Consider the following 21,176-nt stretch of genomic DNA (forward strand, 5'->3'; position numbering starts at 1 on the left):
TTATAAAGCATTAGGAGAGAGAGAATGCAGTGTTTCACAGTGAGTTGTATGGATGCAGCCTAAGAGAATGCATATAGTGTAACTGTGCCAATGACATCAGCTCAAAACAAATCCTGTCCTCCTACACACATTGTGAGAATCACACAATCTTTATTTGAACCTAAAATGTGCATCTCACATACTTAAGTTTATACTTTTGAGTGAGGCTAGAAAGAGGACTCTAACTGTCAGCTAAGTCATCCATGTTAAGGTGAATGTTTACTGACAGTGAGGGGAATAATGCTAAAATTTTGTTTTCGTTAGATGTGGTTGGAAAGCCAACACTGGTGTTACCAGCCTCTCCTCTCCTGTGAGAATCCTAAAAATTGACATAGATAGCTTATCTCTAATAGGTACCACAGGAGTTTCACTTACATCCCTGCCCATGCAGGACAGGTGACTTGGTATCAAAATCTCCTACCTTAAAATGGAGATTTCCTGTTTACTTTCCAAACCACTCTTTGCTTAAAATATTCATAAAGACTAATATACAACAACTCAATGAGTTCTGTGGCACCAGCATCAACCCCTGTCTTCTGTGCGAATAATATCAAAAGTAATTGCAAGTAATTATCATTCCACACACTGCCTGAATTCAAAACAAAATTCTTTAACAACAGAACTGATTGGAAACAATTTTAAAATATTGAAAATTTACTGTTTGGAAGTTTTTTTTTAGGTTGCTTTTTGTCTTGTTTAATTAATGCCAAGGCTTTGTTCTCTTTATCAGGGCAACAATTCACCAGACAATGTTTTCCTGACATGGTTTAACTTGTTGCCACACACAGAATGGCCAAGTGGGCCAGGTTGGAGAGGACTACAACAGGCCACCTGGTTCAGCCTACCTACTCAAGGCAATCCCAGAGCACAGGACCAGCACGGGATTGAGTCCAGATGGTTCTGGAATCTCTCCATGAGGGAGGGTCCAGAACGTCTCTGGGAAATCTGTTCCAGTGCGCAGGACCCGCACAGCAAAGAACTTCCTCCTGCTGTGTGGTATTCACATGCCCTCTGGACAGAGAGAAGCTGTGAGACAAGCAGAGACTCGCTTGCTGTGCCTGTGTTGTGCTAAAGTAGAATGCAATGTGGAGACTGTTTACCCAAAGTGAGGATGTTTTGTTCCCTTGGCCTATCAGGGCCAAGCAGTGTGCGTGTGTGGGACTGTCCCGGGACAGTCACGAGAGAACCGGAGATAAGTGCTGTTCTGTGCAGTTGTGAGCGAGTGCCTGGCAGATTCAGTTCAGATACAATGTACATAGTATAGTATAATAAGCAATTCATTAGCCTCTGATGATGGAGTCAGATGCGTCATTCTCTCTCCCCTTCGTCGGAGTCGGCTTTGATTCACAATACTCATGTTCATGGGGAACTTCCAGTGCATCAGTTTTCTGGCCGTTGTGTCTTGTCCTACCGCCGGGCACCCCCGCGCAGAGGTCGGCACCTTGCGGCCCCGCGGCCCAGCCGCCCGCTCCGCCGCTGAGGCGGGGCCCGCCGCTCCAGACGGGGCCCCCAGGGCGCCCCCCGCGCTCGGCTTCCGGCCCCCGCCCCAGCGCACCCGCCCCGCCCCTGCCCCGCCCCACCAATCAAGCACGGCGCGGGCCCGTCACGTGCTGCGCCCGCCGCCCAATGGGCGAAGGCGGCGGCGCCCGGCCGGATTCAAACGCTGCGCGGAGCCGGCGCGGCCGCGCCCATGGAGCCGCGGCTGGTGGGGCCTGGGCCGTACCGCGCCACCCGCCTGGTGAGTGCCCCCGCCGCCATCCCGGACACCACCGCCCTCCCGCGCCCCTGTCCCCCGCGGCCACTCGCCCTCCGGCCTCCTGGTGCCGGCCCATGCTCCCAGGCCGCCCCTCTGCGGGGAGGGGGCGCCCGGGGCGGGCGCGGGGCAGAGCCCGGCCGGGCGGAGCGGCAGGCTGAGCCTTTTGTCTCGGTAAAACCTAAGGGAGGCTAGAGCCGTATCCGTAGGTCCGCAGGTAGTATGGGGCTCTAAATCTTTCAGCCTCCTAAACCTGGCGTTTGTTCTCGGGTCTCGACAATTTAAATCCTGGGCTTAGGTTTAGGCATTCTTCTGAACGCAGACAGTGAAAGAAGGGTGTAGTTCTGCTTAGAGAGCTGGCTGCTTTCTGGCCGCAGGAAAACCTGGGAGAAGAGCTCCCGTAATGATTTGCTTTGTTCTTTCCCAGTGGAACGAGATAATCGAGATCTTCCGTGCTGGGATGCCCTTACGGAAGCATCGCTGTCGTTTCAAAAGCTACGAGCGTTGCTTCAAAGCCTCGGAGGCAGTGGAATGTTTGCATGAGCTACTTGGCTCTAACCAAAACTTTGGCCCAGAAGTGACTCGCGATCAAACGGTTAAGCTGCTTAAAAAATTCCTGAAAAATCATGTAATCGAAGATATTAAAGGAAGGTGGGGCAAAGAGGACTTTGAAGACGATGGCCGTTTATATCGGTAAGCCTGTACACGGTGATTAAAAAAAAAAGTTTTTTTGGAAACAGAGTATAATAACTCTTGCTCATGTCTTACAAGTATTTTTGTAGAATGCCTCTGAAGAGTGTTGACATGTTTTCTCCTTTTCCTTTTCAAGACTTTAATTTTCTTAGTAATGGGTAGCTGCTGTTACTTAATGTTTGACTTCAGTTTTCTTGTCTGTTTTGAAATATTTTTGAAGGTCACTTTTATTCAGTTGCATTCTTTGAATATCAACAAAAGCTTTTGCAGCTTTCACAGGTTATTGAGTTCTCATTGCTGATGGCAGACATCAGGTTTGTTGGTGCTGGAAGAGTACATATTAAGACACACAGGTGGAAGTATGGATGCCGTTGGTCATCCAGCTCCAATTGCCCTCCTTCACCCCAACCCCCTGACTCTTTTGGTTGCTATCTCCACTTCTTCTGAGAGAAGAGAAAGGTTTTCTGACTCTAAGATATTTATGATGTAACATTTTTTTATGCTCCTTGGTTTGTAGATGCACAAGGGACAAAGCTTTATTTGCTTTTCCTCAAGGTTGGTTCCTTACTTATCCCTGTTGAGCATGTCAGCTGATGGCTTGTTAACAGAGAAGAAGAAATCTCTTTGTAATAAAAGCTTAGCGTTACTGGACTGGATTCTTTGACCTCTTGTGACCTCAGTTAAGGTTTGAGTGGACAGAAGTTGCAGGTTCTGAATTTGTACCGTCTTGTAGTGTCCTATTTGGTGCAGAAGTATTATAAAGATGATCATTACTTCAAGTCTAGATTTGTAACTTTTATCATGGTGAGCCTTCTTTTGAGGAAATGGGAGTTCTCATCATGCAAACCTTTAGGGAAAATAGGCTAGCAATAAGTTTATGCTTCTATTTATTATAGCTATTATTACATACTCAAATTTTACATATTCATTTTTAAGCAATGATTTCTTAATATTCTCCTTGGGGAAATATATAGAACTGAATTCCCACTTTATATATATTAAGTCAATTTTTCATTTTGCTCTATTGATCTTTTTATTTCTGGGCATTAATTCTTCTCAAAAGATTTAATATGGACTTTGATAACTGCTGATGTTAATCTGTATTTCTTTGGTTTGCTTTTGCTGTGTTTGTGTGGCTGTGGGGTTTTTGTTTATTTTGCATTAGTCGGAGTATATATTCAAATTATTTTGTTCTTTTATTTATTTGTATTTTCAATCATGACTTTGCTGAGCTGCAGGCTGTGGAAGTTGGCTGGGTGAAATATTTCTGTTCTTCTAATTTTCTGCGTGCTCTGCCTACTGATCTGCTATTGGACAGCAGAACTCTTGTTATATATTTTGTTGTGATGTTCTTTCTCCCTTCCCTCTGAAAAAATAACTAAGTAACTGAACTTTTTTCAGTTAAAAATGCATACCTTTCATGTATCTTGAACTGGAGCCAGCTTTTTTCCTCCCTGGGCTTGGTGCTTGGTGCATAAATAAGCTATATACCTTACTCGCGGCTTCAAGTATCAAAGTGTGCTTCTCTCCTATTTAAGTATCTGGGCACTGGTTTTCCAGCCTATTTTAGTCATGTATTCAATGTCCTGGCAGCTCCCTCTGGTGGGCTATCCTAATGCTTCGTGTAAAAACAGGGTTTTTTTCTCCTCACAGCGCTGCCGGAGGTAGTGGTACAAGTCCATTCTACTGACAGTGCTTACTTTGGAAATACTTACATGCTTCATACCTTCTGTATAATTTTATGTGTTAATATGCTGTAACGCCAGGCACACTGGTACAGAGTTGTGTCACTCATTTACTTCACATGTAAGTGTAGCTGTCTGCTCTTGTTCATCCACAGAGTATGCAAAAGAAGTATTGCCAAAAGTTGGATTGTGTGAGAATATTTGTCAAGTATTAAACATGAAGATGAGATCTAATGTGACTTCTAAAAATAGCAAAGACTTTTCAGTGTGTCCTGACTTACTGGCTCAGCTGAGTCTACAATAATGAATGAGAAGTTACAGTTTTGGAAGCTGTTGGGCTTTATACTTTTTTTTGGAATCAAAGCCATTCTATCAAAAGCAAAGGGGTTAGCACTCTTGCAATGATAGCAATATTTTGGGAATTCACCAGTAATGTTGTTATATCATGGACATTGCTGTTAGTTGACCTTGTTCTGCATCTTTTGTTCTGGACACAAACAGGTATCTCTAGTTCCGCTTTTAATAAACTCTCAAACTAGTGTTGCTGGCTATAACCAATTCTGATCTTGATGTGCCAGCCTTGGAGTGTTTCTCAGTCCTTTGCTCTGAGTGACATTAATCCTTCTCCATCTAGATCTTGCTGTAATGCTACCTGAGAAAGGGGAATGCACCTCCTTTTTCCGTCTGTAAGAACTTATTATTTTACTGATTGGTTGCAAATCAGGGCAGCAAATGACACAAAGCTAAAAATTGTGAAGAACTGGAGAAGAAACAGGAAACTACTGAGAATAGTGTAAGACAAAGGAAAAAGGCTTGCAGATATGTGGGTATGTTCTATTTTAACATTAAACTCTTAAGAAATAATGAATATCTGAAAAATGGTCAAGAACTCAACAGCTGAATATCTGCCATGTAGTCTGGCTAACCATTAAAAAACAGAGTAAATCTTGCAGGATTAGAGTGAGGTGCTTGCTGTTGGTTCTGGGATTTGTCTGATGGAAGTGATATCTCTGTGTTGCAGATGTGCTGTTGAACGGCACTGTGGAATCTGCTCAGTGCGTGTGGTCAAAACAATGAATGTGTTTACCCATTCAGTACAACAGTACTGGACTAACCAAACTGCAGAACAAATCTAAATGAAAAACTTATTAAAAGTTTGAAGTGCCTTTAGAGGATGAGATGACGTTTTGGAGAAACTTGAGGGATTCGCAAACATTTTTTCTGGTAGGATACCTATACATGTTCTCCAGCAGTGTAAAAGCTGTTGTTGCAAAGTCACAGACATATCTATCTTTTACGTTCTGTTTTAAAAGAGTTAATGAGACTTAAGCAGTTGCTTAAAGCATCAGGAATCTCAGCATCTAAAACCTGGGTGTGAAAGTAGACAGGATTGGATCTTGGCCAGTCTGAAGAGGTGTTTCTATCGAACTCATTTGTCTTTCTGATATGCCGTCTTTAGTTCCTTTGTACATGCTCTGACCTAAGCTTAGCAATAATTTGATGCTGGTCAAGCTGGATAGTTTGTTTTCCTTCTTTTCTACAAGGGCTGGTTTAGGGCTTATTTCTGCTAATTTCTTCAAGGCACTTCTTGAAATGCCTTAAGAAGTCAAATAGTTACCTGCAAAACCAGCTGGAAAAAAGAACTGCAGGATATGATCCAGAAAAGAACTGCAGGATATGATCTTCGCACAGAAAGCATGTAAACGCAGAAGAATCTGGTAATGTGGGCAAAACTGTGTGTGGACACTTGCATGCACTCTAACTAAATCTGAGTGTTAGTAATGTGACTTATCTATATAGCTTTGCTTTAGGAAATGCATGCTAACAAAGCACTTGACATTGGGGAAAACATCCCCATGGCTTTTTCAGCAGAATCAACATCTTCTAGTGAAGACGTATGTCATTGTCTATGCAAAGATAGCTTGTGCTATCTATATGAGAGGCACTGGGATATCAGACATTCACTCAAGGCTCAGCTATGTCATGGGAGGTACAAAGGACCTGAACTGTTCTGGAGCAGCAGCTGGAGGGCAAACAAGACACTCCACAGTGTTTTACATATCGTGCAACTCCAGTCTACAGCGAACTTCATTGGGCTGTGAATGTCCAAAGCATTTGTTGTATTTTTGCATGTGAAGGCTGACTATAGTTTTGCATTGGTAAATAGGGATTAGATTGGCATTCAGAGTCTTTAAAAATGTTCTCTAATTGTAGATTTCCTCCTTCCTCACCACTGAAGTCATATCCAAAGAAACCTTCATGTGGAAAGGAAGTAATTAAATTTCCAGACTGGAATGAAGCAAGGGCTGGCCCTTCTCAAGAACACATCCCAGTGAAATCCGTCACAATGGTAAGGCACTCAGTTTTATTTCCCCAGACAAAAGCATATTTGGAAAGCAAAACTGAACTGATGACCTCTATGCTGCATCACAAAATACTTGCTTATAAAATTAAATGCTAAATACTTTTATTCTAAACTTTTGTGAAGTGAAATTTTTCTTACAATTTGCTGGAGAAGTAATATTTTAGTGTTCTTTGTGCTACACATTGCAATGCCCTGAGGAACCTGAGTTCCACATGGGTGTATTTTCCTGTATTTCATTCCAGTCTGCTCAAATTCCTATAGGGCATTTATTATATTACCAGACAAAATAGTCACACTGTAGCTCTTATTTGGACACTTCAGGTATTGGAATATATACAGTTATTACAAACTTCCTAGCTGCTATAAAGCTGTTACTGACTCATTTTCCTTTTTTATAAGGAATGTTTTAGCTAAGGAGAAGTGGTCCTGACTTTTCAGTTATCCTTTGTAAGCTTGGAAAATCATCCTGCCTCATACTTATCTGGATTGATCCAGCCTTTGAAAAGTTGTTGAAAAAACTTGCTTTTATTAGTAAATCAAAATTCACCTTGACATAGTAAAAGACTAGGCTTCTGGTGTTTTGTATATTTTAAGCTTTTCCTTCAGTGTGTCTTATATGTGTGTGTTCTCATAATTTTTGAACTCAGGATTTCTTTGATGATTTTTGCCTTTTTATTACTGTCCTTCAGAGCAGGAGTCTGGCCTTGGTTTTCTTGATAAACCATAGTATATTTGGAAAAGTAGCCCTTACCATTTTGCTGGACATCTAAATGTTCTGAATGAACAGTTATTCAATATTTACAATCCAGTTGTGTGCAAATCAAGTGTACTCTTCATGAACAGCAAGCTTCTGAAGAGGAAAGACATAGTCCTTAGAACTTCAATAGTAGGTAAAAGAAAAGATGGTGCCAAAGACAGGAAAAGAGAATGGAGAATTTTAGTTACTCAGCAAGTATCTCTTGAAGGTGTAGAATATTACAGCCTCCAACTGTGCTCTAAATTTCCATTCAAGCATCCTGGCCTGATAAGAATTAGCAAAAGTCTGCATCAGACTGGGATGTAACAGCATAGAATTTGGGATACCTCAAAATCTCTTCCATTGGCAGTTTAATTGGTAGTGTTTGTACATTGGACTGTATGTGAGGCAAAGCTATAAGCTTCCCTCAGCTGCCTCTTTTATAATTAGGTCTAGCTTCCACTGGAATGCTGAAGTAGCTGAAAATGGTACCTTGAATTGCTTCAGCATCAATCTGAGCACTTAGTGGCTATGTATAGATTGATGAGCATGGGTCTGTGTCATGAAATACTGATGTGAAAGACCAGACCATTAATTTCAGAGGGTGTAATTTGCTTCCAACTAGCTCTAGTCTGGTCTGCCATAGAATGACAAACAATTAGTGCTTGGAGTATTTAAGTGCATTCCTGCAGAGCATTTTGTGGTTTGGTTATAAGGAATAATTTTAATGTGCTTTAGCATTGGTCTGTAGTGTAAATCAAAGAACTGGAATGATTAGGAGTTTTCCCTTGAAAAGGATGCTGCAATGTATGTCCACCTATTGATACCTTGATGAGAATGTTCAAGAATCAAGCTTGGATATGAAGGTTGCATAAAGGATAGTGATATTCTGCATTCTCAGCTTTACTTTACCCTTTTATAATGGTGGACTAGAATCTGAGGGGTGCCTTCAAATGTAGTGATTTGCTTTTACTTTCTGTATGTATAGAACTGGTTATTGAACTTAATGTTTAGTTATTTTGATATATGCTGAACAAGGATTTTTTTTTTTTCTAATTCTTTGGTATCTCCTAATTCTCCATTAACTTTTCCATAAACAGATGTTTGATCTTTAAATGGCAGATGAACTTTAATGGCTATTCTGAAACACATAATTTTTCAGCTTTGGACAAGTTATGGAATTGAGAAAAGATGTGTGTGTAAGATTGAGAAAATGTTTCATTTCTCTTAAATACAAATACTTATCTTGCATCCTGAAGACTTCTCTGGAATTTAAGAACACTTGCAATTCTGTACTATAAATGTTTTATACTGTTTAACACTTGAAAAGCCACCAGTTAATGAGGAGATTTTTTTCTGATTTCAGAACTCTGAGATGTGGTACAAGCGACACAGCATAGCTATCGGGGAGGTACCGGCATGCAAACTTGTGTTCCGCAGAGAACTAACACAAACAAATATAGAAGAGATATGGAAATCCATGACTTTATCACGGTGAGTGTACTTATGAGTCATTAGCTGTTATAGTAAAACCATGTAGTAGGTAATAGTCTTGTCTATCTTCTCTGGTAACACTTGTAATTTCGCCCACTCACTTTTCATCGTTGTCTTCAAAGCCCTAGTGTCTAGACTAACTCCACCACTTGTTATTTGGCTAACAAATTCAGCAAATAAAGTCTGCAAAAAAAACTTTACTGTGCTTAGTATCTTTTGACTTCTGCATGTTGTGTTATACAATTCTTTGTTGTGTGGGCTTTGTCTTGTTTAATCGCTTTTTTTCTCTGTCTCTTTTCCTTGTTGCTAAGAAATAAAAGCAGTTATGTAGAAATGCTATGGAACCTTTCAATGGCAAGTACAATACTTTGTATGAGATAAATGGCATAGCTAATTGAGTGCTGAAGCTTTGAGATTCAGCCTAGAGATTCATTTACTATATTTGAATGGAATCTCCTATGCAAAGTTAAAGCTATTGCTTTGGACTATTTCTGCAGAGGAAAAAATAATATACCCTAGCTGATATTACAGCATAGTTGAGGTCTTACTAACTGTGACTTTAGTGTAAACCTAGCACATTATCTGCGCTTGGTGCTGAGGTGAGCAGTTTTGGTGACAGCAGGATGGGCAGTAGAGGGCATGTGTATTCCTGGGTTTCCTGAACCAAGGAAACTACAGGGGAATGGAGAGATACCCTGGTAGCCTGGAGCTCACATGGCAGCACCTGATAGGACCCAGACAAGTGACACCAGGGGCATTGGTGGTCAAGCCCCTCCTTCACGTAAAGGCCCCTAGAGAGCTCTAGCAACCAAAAGACAAGGGTGAGCAAAAAGGGCTGGCACAGCAGATTGTGTGGAAGGATGCTGAAAACCTGATAGCTTGATCAGGGAGCAGTAGCATTCATGTAACAAAAAGTCCTGTGCTCTTTTAAGTTTGATAATTGACACTGGGACTCCCACAGCTCTGTGTTGGAAGAGTATGACTGCGGGAATAGGGAGACTCACAGCTGACCCTGAGTTTATATGAAACTTTCTGCTCCAGCTGGATGTGCTTAAAGCTATGAAGCCCAATGGGATTCATCCCAGGGTACTGAAAGAGCTGGATGATGTTATTGCAGGATCTCTCTGCTTTTTTTTTTTCATTTATCTTGGGATCCTGGAGAGGCCCCTGTTGTCTGGAAGCTGGCAACTATTTTCTCAATTTTAAGAAAGCAAAGAACAAAGATTCCATTAATTACAGGCCTGTCAGTATTACTTCAGTGCCTGTAAAATTATGGAAAATTATTCTGGGAGTTAATAAAATATTTGAGAGACACACAGTCATTGGTCATAGCCAGCACAGTTTCAGAAGGAGAAAATTCTGTGTAACCAATTAAATTCTCTTTTATGACAACGTCACCCATCTAGTTGACCAAGGGAAGCCAGCTGATGCAGTTTATTTGCATTTAAGCAAAGCTTTTGATACTGTCTCTCACAGTATCCTTCTATATAAACTGTCCAGCATGCCTCTTGATGAGCCCATAATATTGTTGGGTGAGCAGCTGGCTCTTGGGTCAAGCAAAAAGGATTGTGGTAAATGTGGTTATTTTTGGTGAGCATTCATCACTGGGGCTCTGCAGGGCTCCATTCTAGGGCCAGAGCTTTTTCATGTTTTGTAAATGATAGGGATGGGGAATTGAATGTACACTAAATTTGTCTGTGATACTAGGTTAGAAGGAACTTCGGACTCCTTCAAGGGTGAACAGGGCCTGCAGTGAGATCTGGATAGAGCAAAGAGCTGTACAGTCACCAAAAGCTTTGAGAAAGCTGAAGGGTGCCCTCATTGCAGCCTACAATTTGTGGAGAGGGCAGTGGCGGGAGATGTGGAAGATCTCTGGTGACCACCGACAGGACACAAGGAGATGGAATCAAGCAGCTGTGGAAGTTCAGACTCCACATTAGGAAAAGGTTCTTTACTCAGAGAGTGACTTGGCACTGGAACTGTCTCCCTGAGGAAGTAGTCACAGCACGAAGCCTGACAGAGTTCAAGGAGCATGTTGGCAGTGCTTTCAGTTACACAGTATAGTTTTAGGTATTAAATTTACTAAACCTTTACTAGGTACTAAAAAACTACTTTTTTAGGGCTATGAAGATTGTGTAGGGTCTAGAAGGGAAGACATGAGGAGTGGTTGAGGTCTCCTGGCTTCTTTAACTTGGAGAAGAGGAGGCTGAGAGGACATTGCAATGCAATCTGTGATGGAAAGTGGAGGAGAATACGCTGGTCTCTTCTCTGTGGTGGCTGGTGAGAGGACTGAGGGAATGGCCTGAATTGTCAGGGGAGGTTTAGATTGGATATTAGGAAAAGAGTCCTTATCCAGGGAGTGGTTGGGCACTGGAACAAGCTCCCCTGGAAAGTGGTCACAGCACCTAAGCCTGACAGAGTTCAAGAAGTGTTTGGACAGTACTCTCAGGTATGTGGTATAATTTTTGTGGTTGTGCTGTGCAAAGCCAGGAGTTGATCTTTGTGGATCACTTCCAGTTTAGGATATTCTATAAATCTAGGCAGTTTTTTGAGAAGCAGGGGTTGTGTTGAATGGTCCTTATGGCTGTCATCCAGCTGGAGATATTCTCTATGAAAAGAAAGTCTCTCTTTCTTCTGAATTGTATCCTAATACTTCATGTTTGCCTTTTCCGGATTAGATGGTGTATGAACTGTGCGTTTATGTATTTTTGCAGATTACAAAAGGTGTTGGGTTTGGATTCTCTGGATGAAGTGTTAGACACAAAACTTGTGAATTCGAAACATATTGTTCAAAATGTATATAATGTCAATAAGCAAGGCATTGTCACCTTAGAGGACAAATCAAGTGAGTATTTTAGAAATATTCTTTTTTTTTTTTAATATATTGTAACCTACTTTGTAAAAACTCTAGTTTTTATAATGCTGTTGTTTTTAAAATGCTATTGTTCTCCTCTGGTATCCCAATAGTAAGAGTCAGGGTTTATTCTATATTTACTCTGTTAAACAAATTAGTTTTACCCTGGCTTTAGTAGGGTTGAAAAATGAATGTAAGACAGCAGCAACTTTTACCATTTATAAATATAGGGATATTAATCACTTCAAGGTAACTTTCTCGGCCCTACACTTTTAATTACCTGAACTGGAGTGTTCACATGAAGAAAAAATACATTGAAAAAATAAAAATACATTGAGTGAGCCATAATGTACATTGAGAGAGTTTTTAGTTTTGAAGATAGTGCCATGTTTAAAACTGTTTTGCACATCAGGGAAAAAATAAAGCATCTTTACTGCTCTGATATATCACAGTATTATTGCCACCATGATTTTCATAAGATTTGTAGAGAAATTTAAATATAACATTGAACATTGGTTTGGTTGTGAATAAATCTGCCTTCAGAGCATATCTGTGGTCATTTCAAAGGCAGATGGACCATCTCAAAATATTAGCTTTCTCCCTGCAGAAATGGCAAAACTGAATATATGAGTGCTTTTCTTCATCTTTGGTACGAAGTAAACCCTTCATTGTATAGCACTGGGGAAAGTTGTATCTAGAACTGGTTTAGTCTGTTTTTTTGTTTCTTTTTTTTTTTTTTTTTTGAGTAGGTTAAAGATTTGTTATATGACCTGTTGTGCTGATTGAGCTGCAAGAGCTGAATGCATAACTGTATAGGTGTAATTCAAGCTAGATCTTGAATTACAAGGTATACATTAAGGTATAGCCTGCCTTTGGAGTCACTTGTTTTACTACACAGGAAGAACATGTTAAATTGTTTTCAGCTTTGCTTTTGTCTAATAGTTGAATATTTTTCTTGTTTTTTCTTTTTTGTCATTTTAATTTCTGTTTTTTCCCTGTGCAGAGGAACTACCTCATTGGATATTATCCGCAATGAAATGTCTAGTAAATTGTAAGTAAATTCAGAAAAGGAAAGGGATCCCACAAACAACCCACCCCCCCAAAAAATAAATTGAACTGACTGTGTCTTCACCACTTTATTAAACCCTGTTTATGATGATTTTCTAAAAGAAAGTTGGAAAAGACCTGTCAGCATGTATTCTCCTTTCAGTCTAGCTTATTTAAATTAATTATATAAATGTTTAACTATTCTATTAATGATTTTCTTCTACTTTGTATCTTCACTAAACCTATTGGGAATATATCAGTCAAGTAGTAGATCAATAAACTCACTTATTTTGAAGAATCAATTTTTTTTTTTCCTCTAAAGATCCATTTTAATGGGCTGGATTAGAAAACACTGATCTGCTCAGTGGCTGAAAATCAATGTTCTCTATCTTTTTTGTTCCTTTTTGTTTTGTTGTTTTTTTTTTTGTTTGTTTTTTTGTTTTGTTTTGTTTTGTTCTTTGTAGGGCCCAGCTGTTCAGATCTGAAGCAGCCCACGTACTCAGGCTTTGAAAGAGATGTCTTCAAAACTATAGTGGACTACTTTAGCCAGATGAAAGAACCTCTTCTCACATTTAATTTTTTTGATATTTTTGTTAGTGTGTTAGGTAAGTATTTTGGAATCTAATGAAAAAAATATTCTGGAGAGTTATTTTCCTGGAGTTATTTTACCTTACTTAAATAATATCACAGATGAATTCTTTAGGGCCTGTCCTTTCCATTCTACATAGTTTATTTCATATCACACGGTGGTTTTATTTTTGTATCTTTTTAATCACATTAGTTCAAAAGTCTTTCAGTGCTTGTCTTTATAATATTAAAGGCCTCTGTTCATTGCTCAGCATCCAACAGATGGATTTTAATAGATTTTTCTTTTTTTACAAGTGCTTAAATGTCTTAAAAACTCTCATAAGCTTTTAGAAATTGATTGACTGAAGTCTAGATTAGAAAGGATTAGGGCTTTAAGCACTGTTTTTAACCTGGAAATATGATATTTGAAGGGAATTGAAACACTATGTTGCTTTAATTTAGAAATGAAATTAGCTAATGTAGTGTTTAAAAGAAGCAATGTTTTGGGTATTAACTAGAACTTTCCAGGGTTCACACTGTATTAAAATTGACAATTCTGATCTTATAGATGGCTTACTGAAAGACAGTAAATAGTAAGGCAGTAAATATTTGATTACATTTTATGTAATCAAATTTCAGAAAGAACAATTGAGTTGAAAAGTAAACCTGCTTTGTAGCATGTTAGGTTTTTGAGCTTCTTTCTGTGTAAACAACACTGTTTTTAGTAAACTATTGAGATGAGAAAGGAATCCAGAATGACACTTCTGTTTCTGGAATTTAGTATATACACTTTGTGAGTTGTCAATCTTGCTTCATATGGAATATAATTCAATTTTCTGAATTCTTTTTCTTAGACAACTCTTGTTGATATCTTTAAAACTTATTCTTCTGCTTTCATACTCTGTTTCTGTTTGCTTTTCTATTTTTTTTTTCACATCTTTCAGGTTCTACTACTTTCATTTCACACCATTTTGTAAATGTAAAATTAGAAGAAAGATTTCATGCCAGTATGTGTGTGGAAGCAATGAAAATTGTGCAATGTTTCAAGAAGTCAAACATCAATTTTGTGGTCTCTTTAAAAAAAAAGTGAAGTGTTGATATGGAATCATTCCTTACTCTTCCAAGCTTATGTATTAATATGCTTGCCAAATCTTCCTCTGAAATTAGAAAAAGCTTTACTATGAAAATTAACTTCAGCGTTTTGCCCCTCTCCTTGGAATGTCTTAACTACTCCACACTTCCTTTTCAATAAGAAACAGTTTCCATGTTTTACACCATGGAGTTGACTAGAATGGTGGATGAGGGTGTAGCAGTGCACACTGTTAATGTTGAGAGCAGTAAAGCTTTCAACACTTGTGTTCCATTTCATCCTTCTAGGCAACCTGAGGAAGTACAAGCTGGATAGGTGGGTAGTGAGGTAAACTCAGAAATGGGTTCAGTTACTGGGCTCAGGGTTGTGATCTGTGGCACAAAGTCTGGCTGGATGTCAGTCAGTGGGAAGAACCGCAGGGGCTGGTAGTGTCTCCAGTAATGATTAACACTTTGTTAATGACCAGGGTGGTGGCACATTTTGTCCTAAACATGGGCCCAGTACCCTAAACAAGCATGCAAATAACTAAAATGGGGAAGAGTAGCTTATGCAGCTGAGTGTTGTAATAGCATGCAGGGTTACCTTGATTGGCTGCAGAAATTGGTAAGCAGGAATCTTATAAAGTTTAGAAAAGGAGAAATGTTAAGTCCTCTCCTGGGAAGAAATAAGCAGAGTTAGGCACAGATTTAATATCTATAGGTCTGAGGCACATGTTGGTATTGTCATAGTTGTTACTGATGCATAAGCACATTTTCTTTCCCTCTGATTGTTGCCACAGACTTAACATTTTATGTAACATGGTTGCTATATCTGAGCATACCATTCAGTTGCCTTTAGTGCTGAGGTAATAAAAGAGAAAAGGATGAAACAAAATGTTGTAATTTTTAATGTATTATTCTAATATTTAGAGTTATTGCTTATGGCTATCAATATCTTCCAGTGCATCAGAAGAAAATCTTCTAAAAACTTAAGTCCTGGTAGTCAAGTTCTAGTTATATCTTTCTAGTCTTACTGGGAAGTGGAGTTCTAAGGCAAGCTTGAGTGAGTAAGAAGGGAATTTTGGGAGTTAGATTTAGAAATGTTATGGAAATATAAAACTGAGAAATGTTCCCCAATCTTCTGATCTCATATAAACCAGGACTACTGCAAATACCCAGCAAGGCTGTAGAAGCTCTTCAGATATCCTGTCTCCTACTGCCACCAGAAAATAGGAAAAGACTACAGCTGTTGGTGAGAATGATGGCAAGAATTAGTCTAAACCAGGATTTGCCACGTCTTTCTGAATCAGTGAGGACCAGAACTTTGGTATGTATAAGTGTAAGGTAAAAAATCTGGACAGACTTTTGGAGCAGCACAGGTTAAAGATTCTTACTGGAGAGTATGAACAAAATACAGTTTGCTTGTTTAAGAAATTGGTTTGTCCCAGCTATTTGGAGAGCTAATCTGGATTTGAATAAAGTGGGATTTTATGGCAATTTGTGAGCACATGAAGAACTTGCTCAGAATTTAGAGGTTTCCTTACCTTTCCAAGTTAAATCACCACTGATTTCACTATTGAGTAGAAAAAAAGCATGAACAAACAAGCAACTCCCAAAAACAAACAAGCAAAATCAACAAAAAAGAAAAGCAGATGAGGTCTCTACTGTTCTTTATCACTGCATACAGTGTGAATGAAAAAGACTGCCTGTTTCAGTCATAGCTGGAAATATGGAGATGAATGTTCTGATTAACTTGTTTTCAGCCATTAAAAAAATTTAAAATCCCAACTGTTTATTTCAGTAGTTGTTTTTTTTTTTTTAGACCACACACAGGAGTCTCTTAAAGTAAGCTTCAGTTTTTGCTAATTCTTCTGTAGGAGCTTATGTAGTGATATCACTACACTGATGTTTGCAGCAACACCTTATTACAAAGTTATTAGGCATAACTTAACTATTCTGACTAGCTAACAACATGTATTTATTTTGGTAATTTAAAAGTCTTTGAAAATTAAGTGCAATGGAAAACTAAGCTGCAGAGCCATTTTTGGCTGCATGTACAAATCCTATAGCAGCGTCTACCAATCTAAATGCGCTCCACAGCAATTAAGTTTTTAGTGAACTCAGAATAGTATTTGATTAAAATAATTAAATTTTTTACTGCCAAGGTTATAATTTAATTAACTGTAAGTGGTCTTTCATTAAAATTAGTGTTGTAATTGAAATGTTGATTTTAGAAGTGAATCCTTACAGTTTGAGTGTTTTGTTCTAAGTGTTAATTCAGTGATGTAATGTATGGTACATGACAGAAATCTTTATTACGTTCTGTGATTTTAATGTTACAAGTGACTGGTGCACAAACAGAAGCTCTTGTAACTGAGTGCTTGAGCACAAGACTACCTGAAGTTAACTGGACCTGAAATTTGATTTGATGATTTCAGAATGGTGGTTTCAAGTTTTCCCTCTGGTGCCTAATTTCTATTAAATTTCCATGTTATTTTAAAAAATCTCTAAATACATATACCCTCTTTAAATAGCCATGTGTAGTGGTTATTTGAGAAAGTCTTGAGAATAAAATGGAATTAATTCATTCTATATCTAAAGTCTGTGGTGGATTATCTGTATGAGGGAGGAGCAATCTTCAGTGCACTCACAGAATGTCACTGTACATAATACATTAAAAAAAAAATTGATATGTTTGAAGTACAGTATGCATTGTGATGTTAAAATACTTGTTCTAAAAGATCACTTTTTAAATGTAGCCTGATTATCTACTCCTCAGTCCCAAACGGAAAAATACATTATAATGGTGTGTGTTTTTTCCCTCAGATGGTTCAGGTGTTTTCCCGTTGTATTCTCTGCTCAAAGGATGAAATAGACTTGGATGAACTTCTTGCTGCTAAACTGGTTTCTTTTCTCATGGATAATTATCAAGAGATCTTAAGCGTTCCTTCTGCTTTAAAGTCTTCCATAGAGGATCATGTTGTACATCTCCAGAGAGTCCAAGTAAGGATCTAGTGAAAAAACCTCTTTTGTCTCTGTTTCTAGATTGAACTTATCCTTTGTTCTCTGAAGATCAACGGGTTCTTAAAAGGCTTTGTTCTGTCTCTGTTAGCTTTTGAGAGCTAACTAATTTTGACTACTGATATTCAACCATAACTATGTGTTTAAATGAAACTAAACAAATACTGCATTTGTTTAGAGACAAGAACTCTCAAATATGTTTTCCTGTTTGTCAGCACTATCTTCCCATGGAATGGGCAAATTATGTTTGTGGTAGTGAAGAAAATGGAATTATTATAAAGTATTTTCATTAATGTTCCGACTTTCTTTTTTCTTTAGAACCATCCTTGCTTGCTCAGTTTTTTTCATCTTTCTGTTTCCTGATACCATAATTTCTTTTTGTTCAAAGATGATTTTTAGTTCTTTTGTCTATTTTCTACTAGAAAAGTAACTTTAAACTTATTTTAAGAGCTGAATAGGCTTCCTATGTGTCATGTTTTTTGACTTACTGGAACCCACTCACTTAGAGCTGGAGATAAACATTACAGATCAGGGTTTCTATTTAGTATTTCCTCTACTTAATGTCTTGGAGTGGTCAATTGATTAAGCCAGTTTATGCAAGTATTTTGCAGAAAACCTATTTTTTTTTTTTTTTAACTGTATCTTCAGATAAAGTATGCTGGGGCTGATAATGATGCAGCACTTCCTCCTCCATCATTTTGTCACCAAATCACTTCAGGTGAATTTGAATACCAAAGGGCAACTGGCTCTCAAGAACCACTGGCAGCTTTGTTGGAAGAAATTGTAAGGAATAAAGAAATATCTGTGAAAGATAAAAAGAAGAAGCTCAAGCAAGTAAATAAAAATTTCTCCACAGTTTCTAATTTCAATTTGAAAAGATTTATCAAGTCTTAGACATGTGTTCTTCTAGAGAAATACTGAAATTGAAAACAGTGGCTACACATGGGGATTTCAAGATTTATAATACTTTAGAACAAGTATGCTGTGATGAATCAACCCAAATCAAAAATACTGCCTAATTATCTATATAGCACTGTAGAAAGTCCATTAGACATATAATTTCCCTGTTCCAGAAATGCAAGCTTCATTTTAATAGTTTATTGTAGATGTTTGAACAATTTCTTAATTTGAATTAATGTACTTTTCTAGTTTCAGAAATCTTACCCTGAAGTGTACAGAGTACGATTTCCTAGCCCTGAAACCGAAGCGATGGTATTTCCTGAAAAAACTAAGCAGAAGCCACCGATACTGATGTGGGCCTTAAAAAATCCTTTCCAACCATTTCACAGAACCAGAAGCTTTCGGATGTAAATGGTTTGAAATATATCAGCAAATGAACAGAGACTCAGTGTATTGTCAATGGATCTCATGCAAAAGGAGCCTCAACAGCACATGGTTACTCATAAAAACTACTGGGGATACTGCTAAGTTCATAGAAAATGTTGAAAGAAGAGGAGAGTATTGAGATTGTAGTAATGTGAACCATTATCAGTATTTTTGTAAAGCATTATTTTTTAAAATGTCTGTTACTTTAAAACAAGCGACAGAAAACAGTTACAAAAAAGACTAAACAAACCCACCGCACACTCAAGGGGATTATTCTATATATGGGTGATAACGTACACTTGCTGTGGTTTGGTTTGACTATCATTTTAATGCCTAAATGTGTTTGAATGTAATGTATTTTTTGTAACTAGTCAACAGCTTTTTTTCCTCCCTGCAAATGAGTGTCTTGCATAAACTAGGCTGCATTTGTGCACATATAGTGTGAAGAATTAACTTACTGTACATGCTTTAGTAGGTATGAAACACTGGATTTTGATTTGCTTTTTGTGAGAGACTAATATTAAAAGTTAATGATACAATCAATTGGCTTTTGCACCCCTCAACCACAGGGAAAGGGGGGAGTGGTTTTGGGTATGTGGTTATGAAATTTTTGGTCTGCCCAGGTGCAGAGGGGATGAGCACCCATCACCAGATCACCATGACAAACCCACCTTTGTGTAGCAGCAAGCTGGGTTTGAGACTGATAAGGGAAAACACCTCCAAGAAGCAGATCCTGCAATGTTGCTGGGATGCTGGTTTTTATCATGCCAATTTCCTCCCTTACACAACTGGCTCAGGCAGAAGATTCTCTCCTGAGAGACACAGGGACATTCACACTTAGGCCTGAGGGTATTTAGCCCTTCTGTTGAGGCGGAACTGGCTCAAATAAGCTGGCGTGACAAACGCAGGTTGTGTCTTGGCCTCCAGACCTAATTCTTGGGCCTGCCACCAGAGGACTGCAAATGATCCACAGTATTGCAAGACACATTGTAAAACTCCTCCCTGAGGAGAGGTACCTGGGCATTCCCACCTGAACCTGTTGAACCCACTGGACTTTGGGTTTCAGGGATTTCCCCTGGCCCTGATGGATTGAAATTGTAACTGTTACTTCAACCACTGGACATTTAAATTGAAACAATCAGGCTTCATAGGGGGGTGATACCTTTCCTCTTCACTATCTGTTCTTATCCTTTCTTTTTATTTTCCTTGTACATTTTCTCAGGTGTAATCATTTTACTTTTATATTCCTCTATTTCTATAGATAATAACCAAATCTGTTACATACTTCCTTTCTGTTTTAACCAAATTATTCCAAAATGAACCTGTTGTCTGTCTGTCTATCTGTCTGTCTATCTATCTATCTATCTACTGAATCTTTTTATTTATAAAAACCTCACCATTCATTCAGTTTTGCATTGCTCTAGTCTGCCCTGAGGGATCTATTAACAAGAACCTCAGTTAACCTGCCTCAGGGGCAGGTTGTAACATTACTGACCCTAACATGGCAGATTTATTTTTGAAAAGTAATTCTCAATTTTCTGATTCATATGGTGCATTATAGGTTGAGTGAATTTCCTTTGAAATTCCATTAACTTTATGTAATGCAGACCTATTCTGATGGGCGATGTGGCCTTTTCCCCTTATTTTCTCACTGCAAATTGTACAAAGCTGGGTGCTTGACAACAGAATATACTTTATCAGAAAATTTTAAAGCCTTGAGGTTCCTCTCAAAATGGAATTCAAATATTGAAGTGGCATTGTAGCGTACATGCATTTATTGATTGGATTCATTTTGCATTATGAACTCTAGTGTGCATATAACCTGATTGTACATATTACATAGTTGATTCTGAGACCACTTTTTTATCTATTAAAGCATTGCTCTTTTCCTGTATATATCTAGAGTCGTGATTTCATGCTATTCATTAGAGATTTGAAAAACAGCATTTCATTGCTTATTGAATGTCAGGGTAGGCTATGCTGGAGAGAAGACAGCTGACATCTCAAGAAATTTCTGAAATTTTAGTAGAAAATGTAATGCAATATTGACAGCATTTGTACCTTGCTAACTTCCTAACCACTCAATAAGTTTCATTATGTACATTACAAGGTGGTTGCTTTAATAGATTGGGTTATTTCTTGGGCTGTGTGATATTGAACAGTACATGTTTTCATGATCTGTTCTCACAGAGATACTTGGACTCCATATCAATAATCTTAAGCAAATTTGATACAGAAAGATACACTTTTCAAATATTAAGAAAATATAAAAATTACTTTTAAAAATGGTCTGAGGCCATTTCTAACCTTTTGTGCTAGGTCTTCAAGGATGAGAAAATCTTAGGTGTGTCATAGTATTCTGTGTATGTTTATGTACTGTCAAACTTTGCAACTAGGCTACTCATGTTTTGTTACTTCAGTAATCCATAAAGTATAACAATGAGTAAGGCTAGTTGGAAGAAAGTCTTGCATAAAAGTGGAAGCCCATCCTAAGGGATCTCTGCCATCACTTCCTAAATTGCAGAAGA

The 21,176-nt window shown here is 38.4% G+C and overlaps 1 protein-coding gene across 1 annotated transcript; it reads left to right on the forward strand.

Annotated features, from left to right (window-relative positions):
• Positions 1-1,680: 1,680 nt before the first annotated feature.
• DEPDC1B (DEP domain containing 1B) lies at positions 1,681-20,542 on the forward strand. Its single transcript, XM_059836456.1, has 11 exons — positions 1,681-1,777; positions 2,220-2,485; positions 6,385-6,520; positions 8,638-8,765; positions 11,480-11,610; positions 12,623-12,670; positions 13,131-13,271; positions 15,462-15,628; positions 17,128-17,304; positions 17,971-18,156; positions 18,472-20,542. The coding sequence occupies exons 1-11, from the start codon at positions 1,730-1,732 to the stop codon at positions 18,631-18,633; spliced, it is 1,590 nt and encodes a 529-aa protein (XP_059692439.1). The 5' UTR covers positions 1,681-1,729; the 3' UTR covers positions 18,634-20,542.
• The last annotated feature ends 634 nt before the right edge of the window (positions 20,543-21,176 follow it).

The sequence above is a fragment of the Haemorhous mexicanus genome, chromosome Z (genome assembly GCF_027477595.1).
Source record: "Haemorhous mexicanus isolate bHaeMex1 chromosome Z, bHaeMex1.pri, whole genome shotgun sequence".
Classification (NCBI taxonomy): Eukaryota; Metazoa; Chordata; class Aves; order Passeriformes; family Fringillidae; genus Haemorhous; species Haemorhous mexicanus.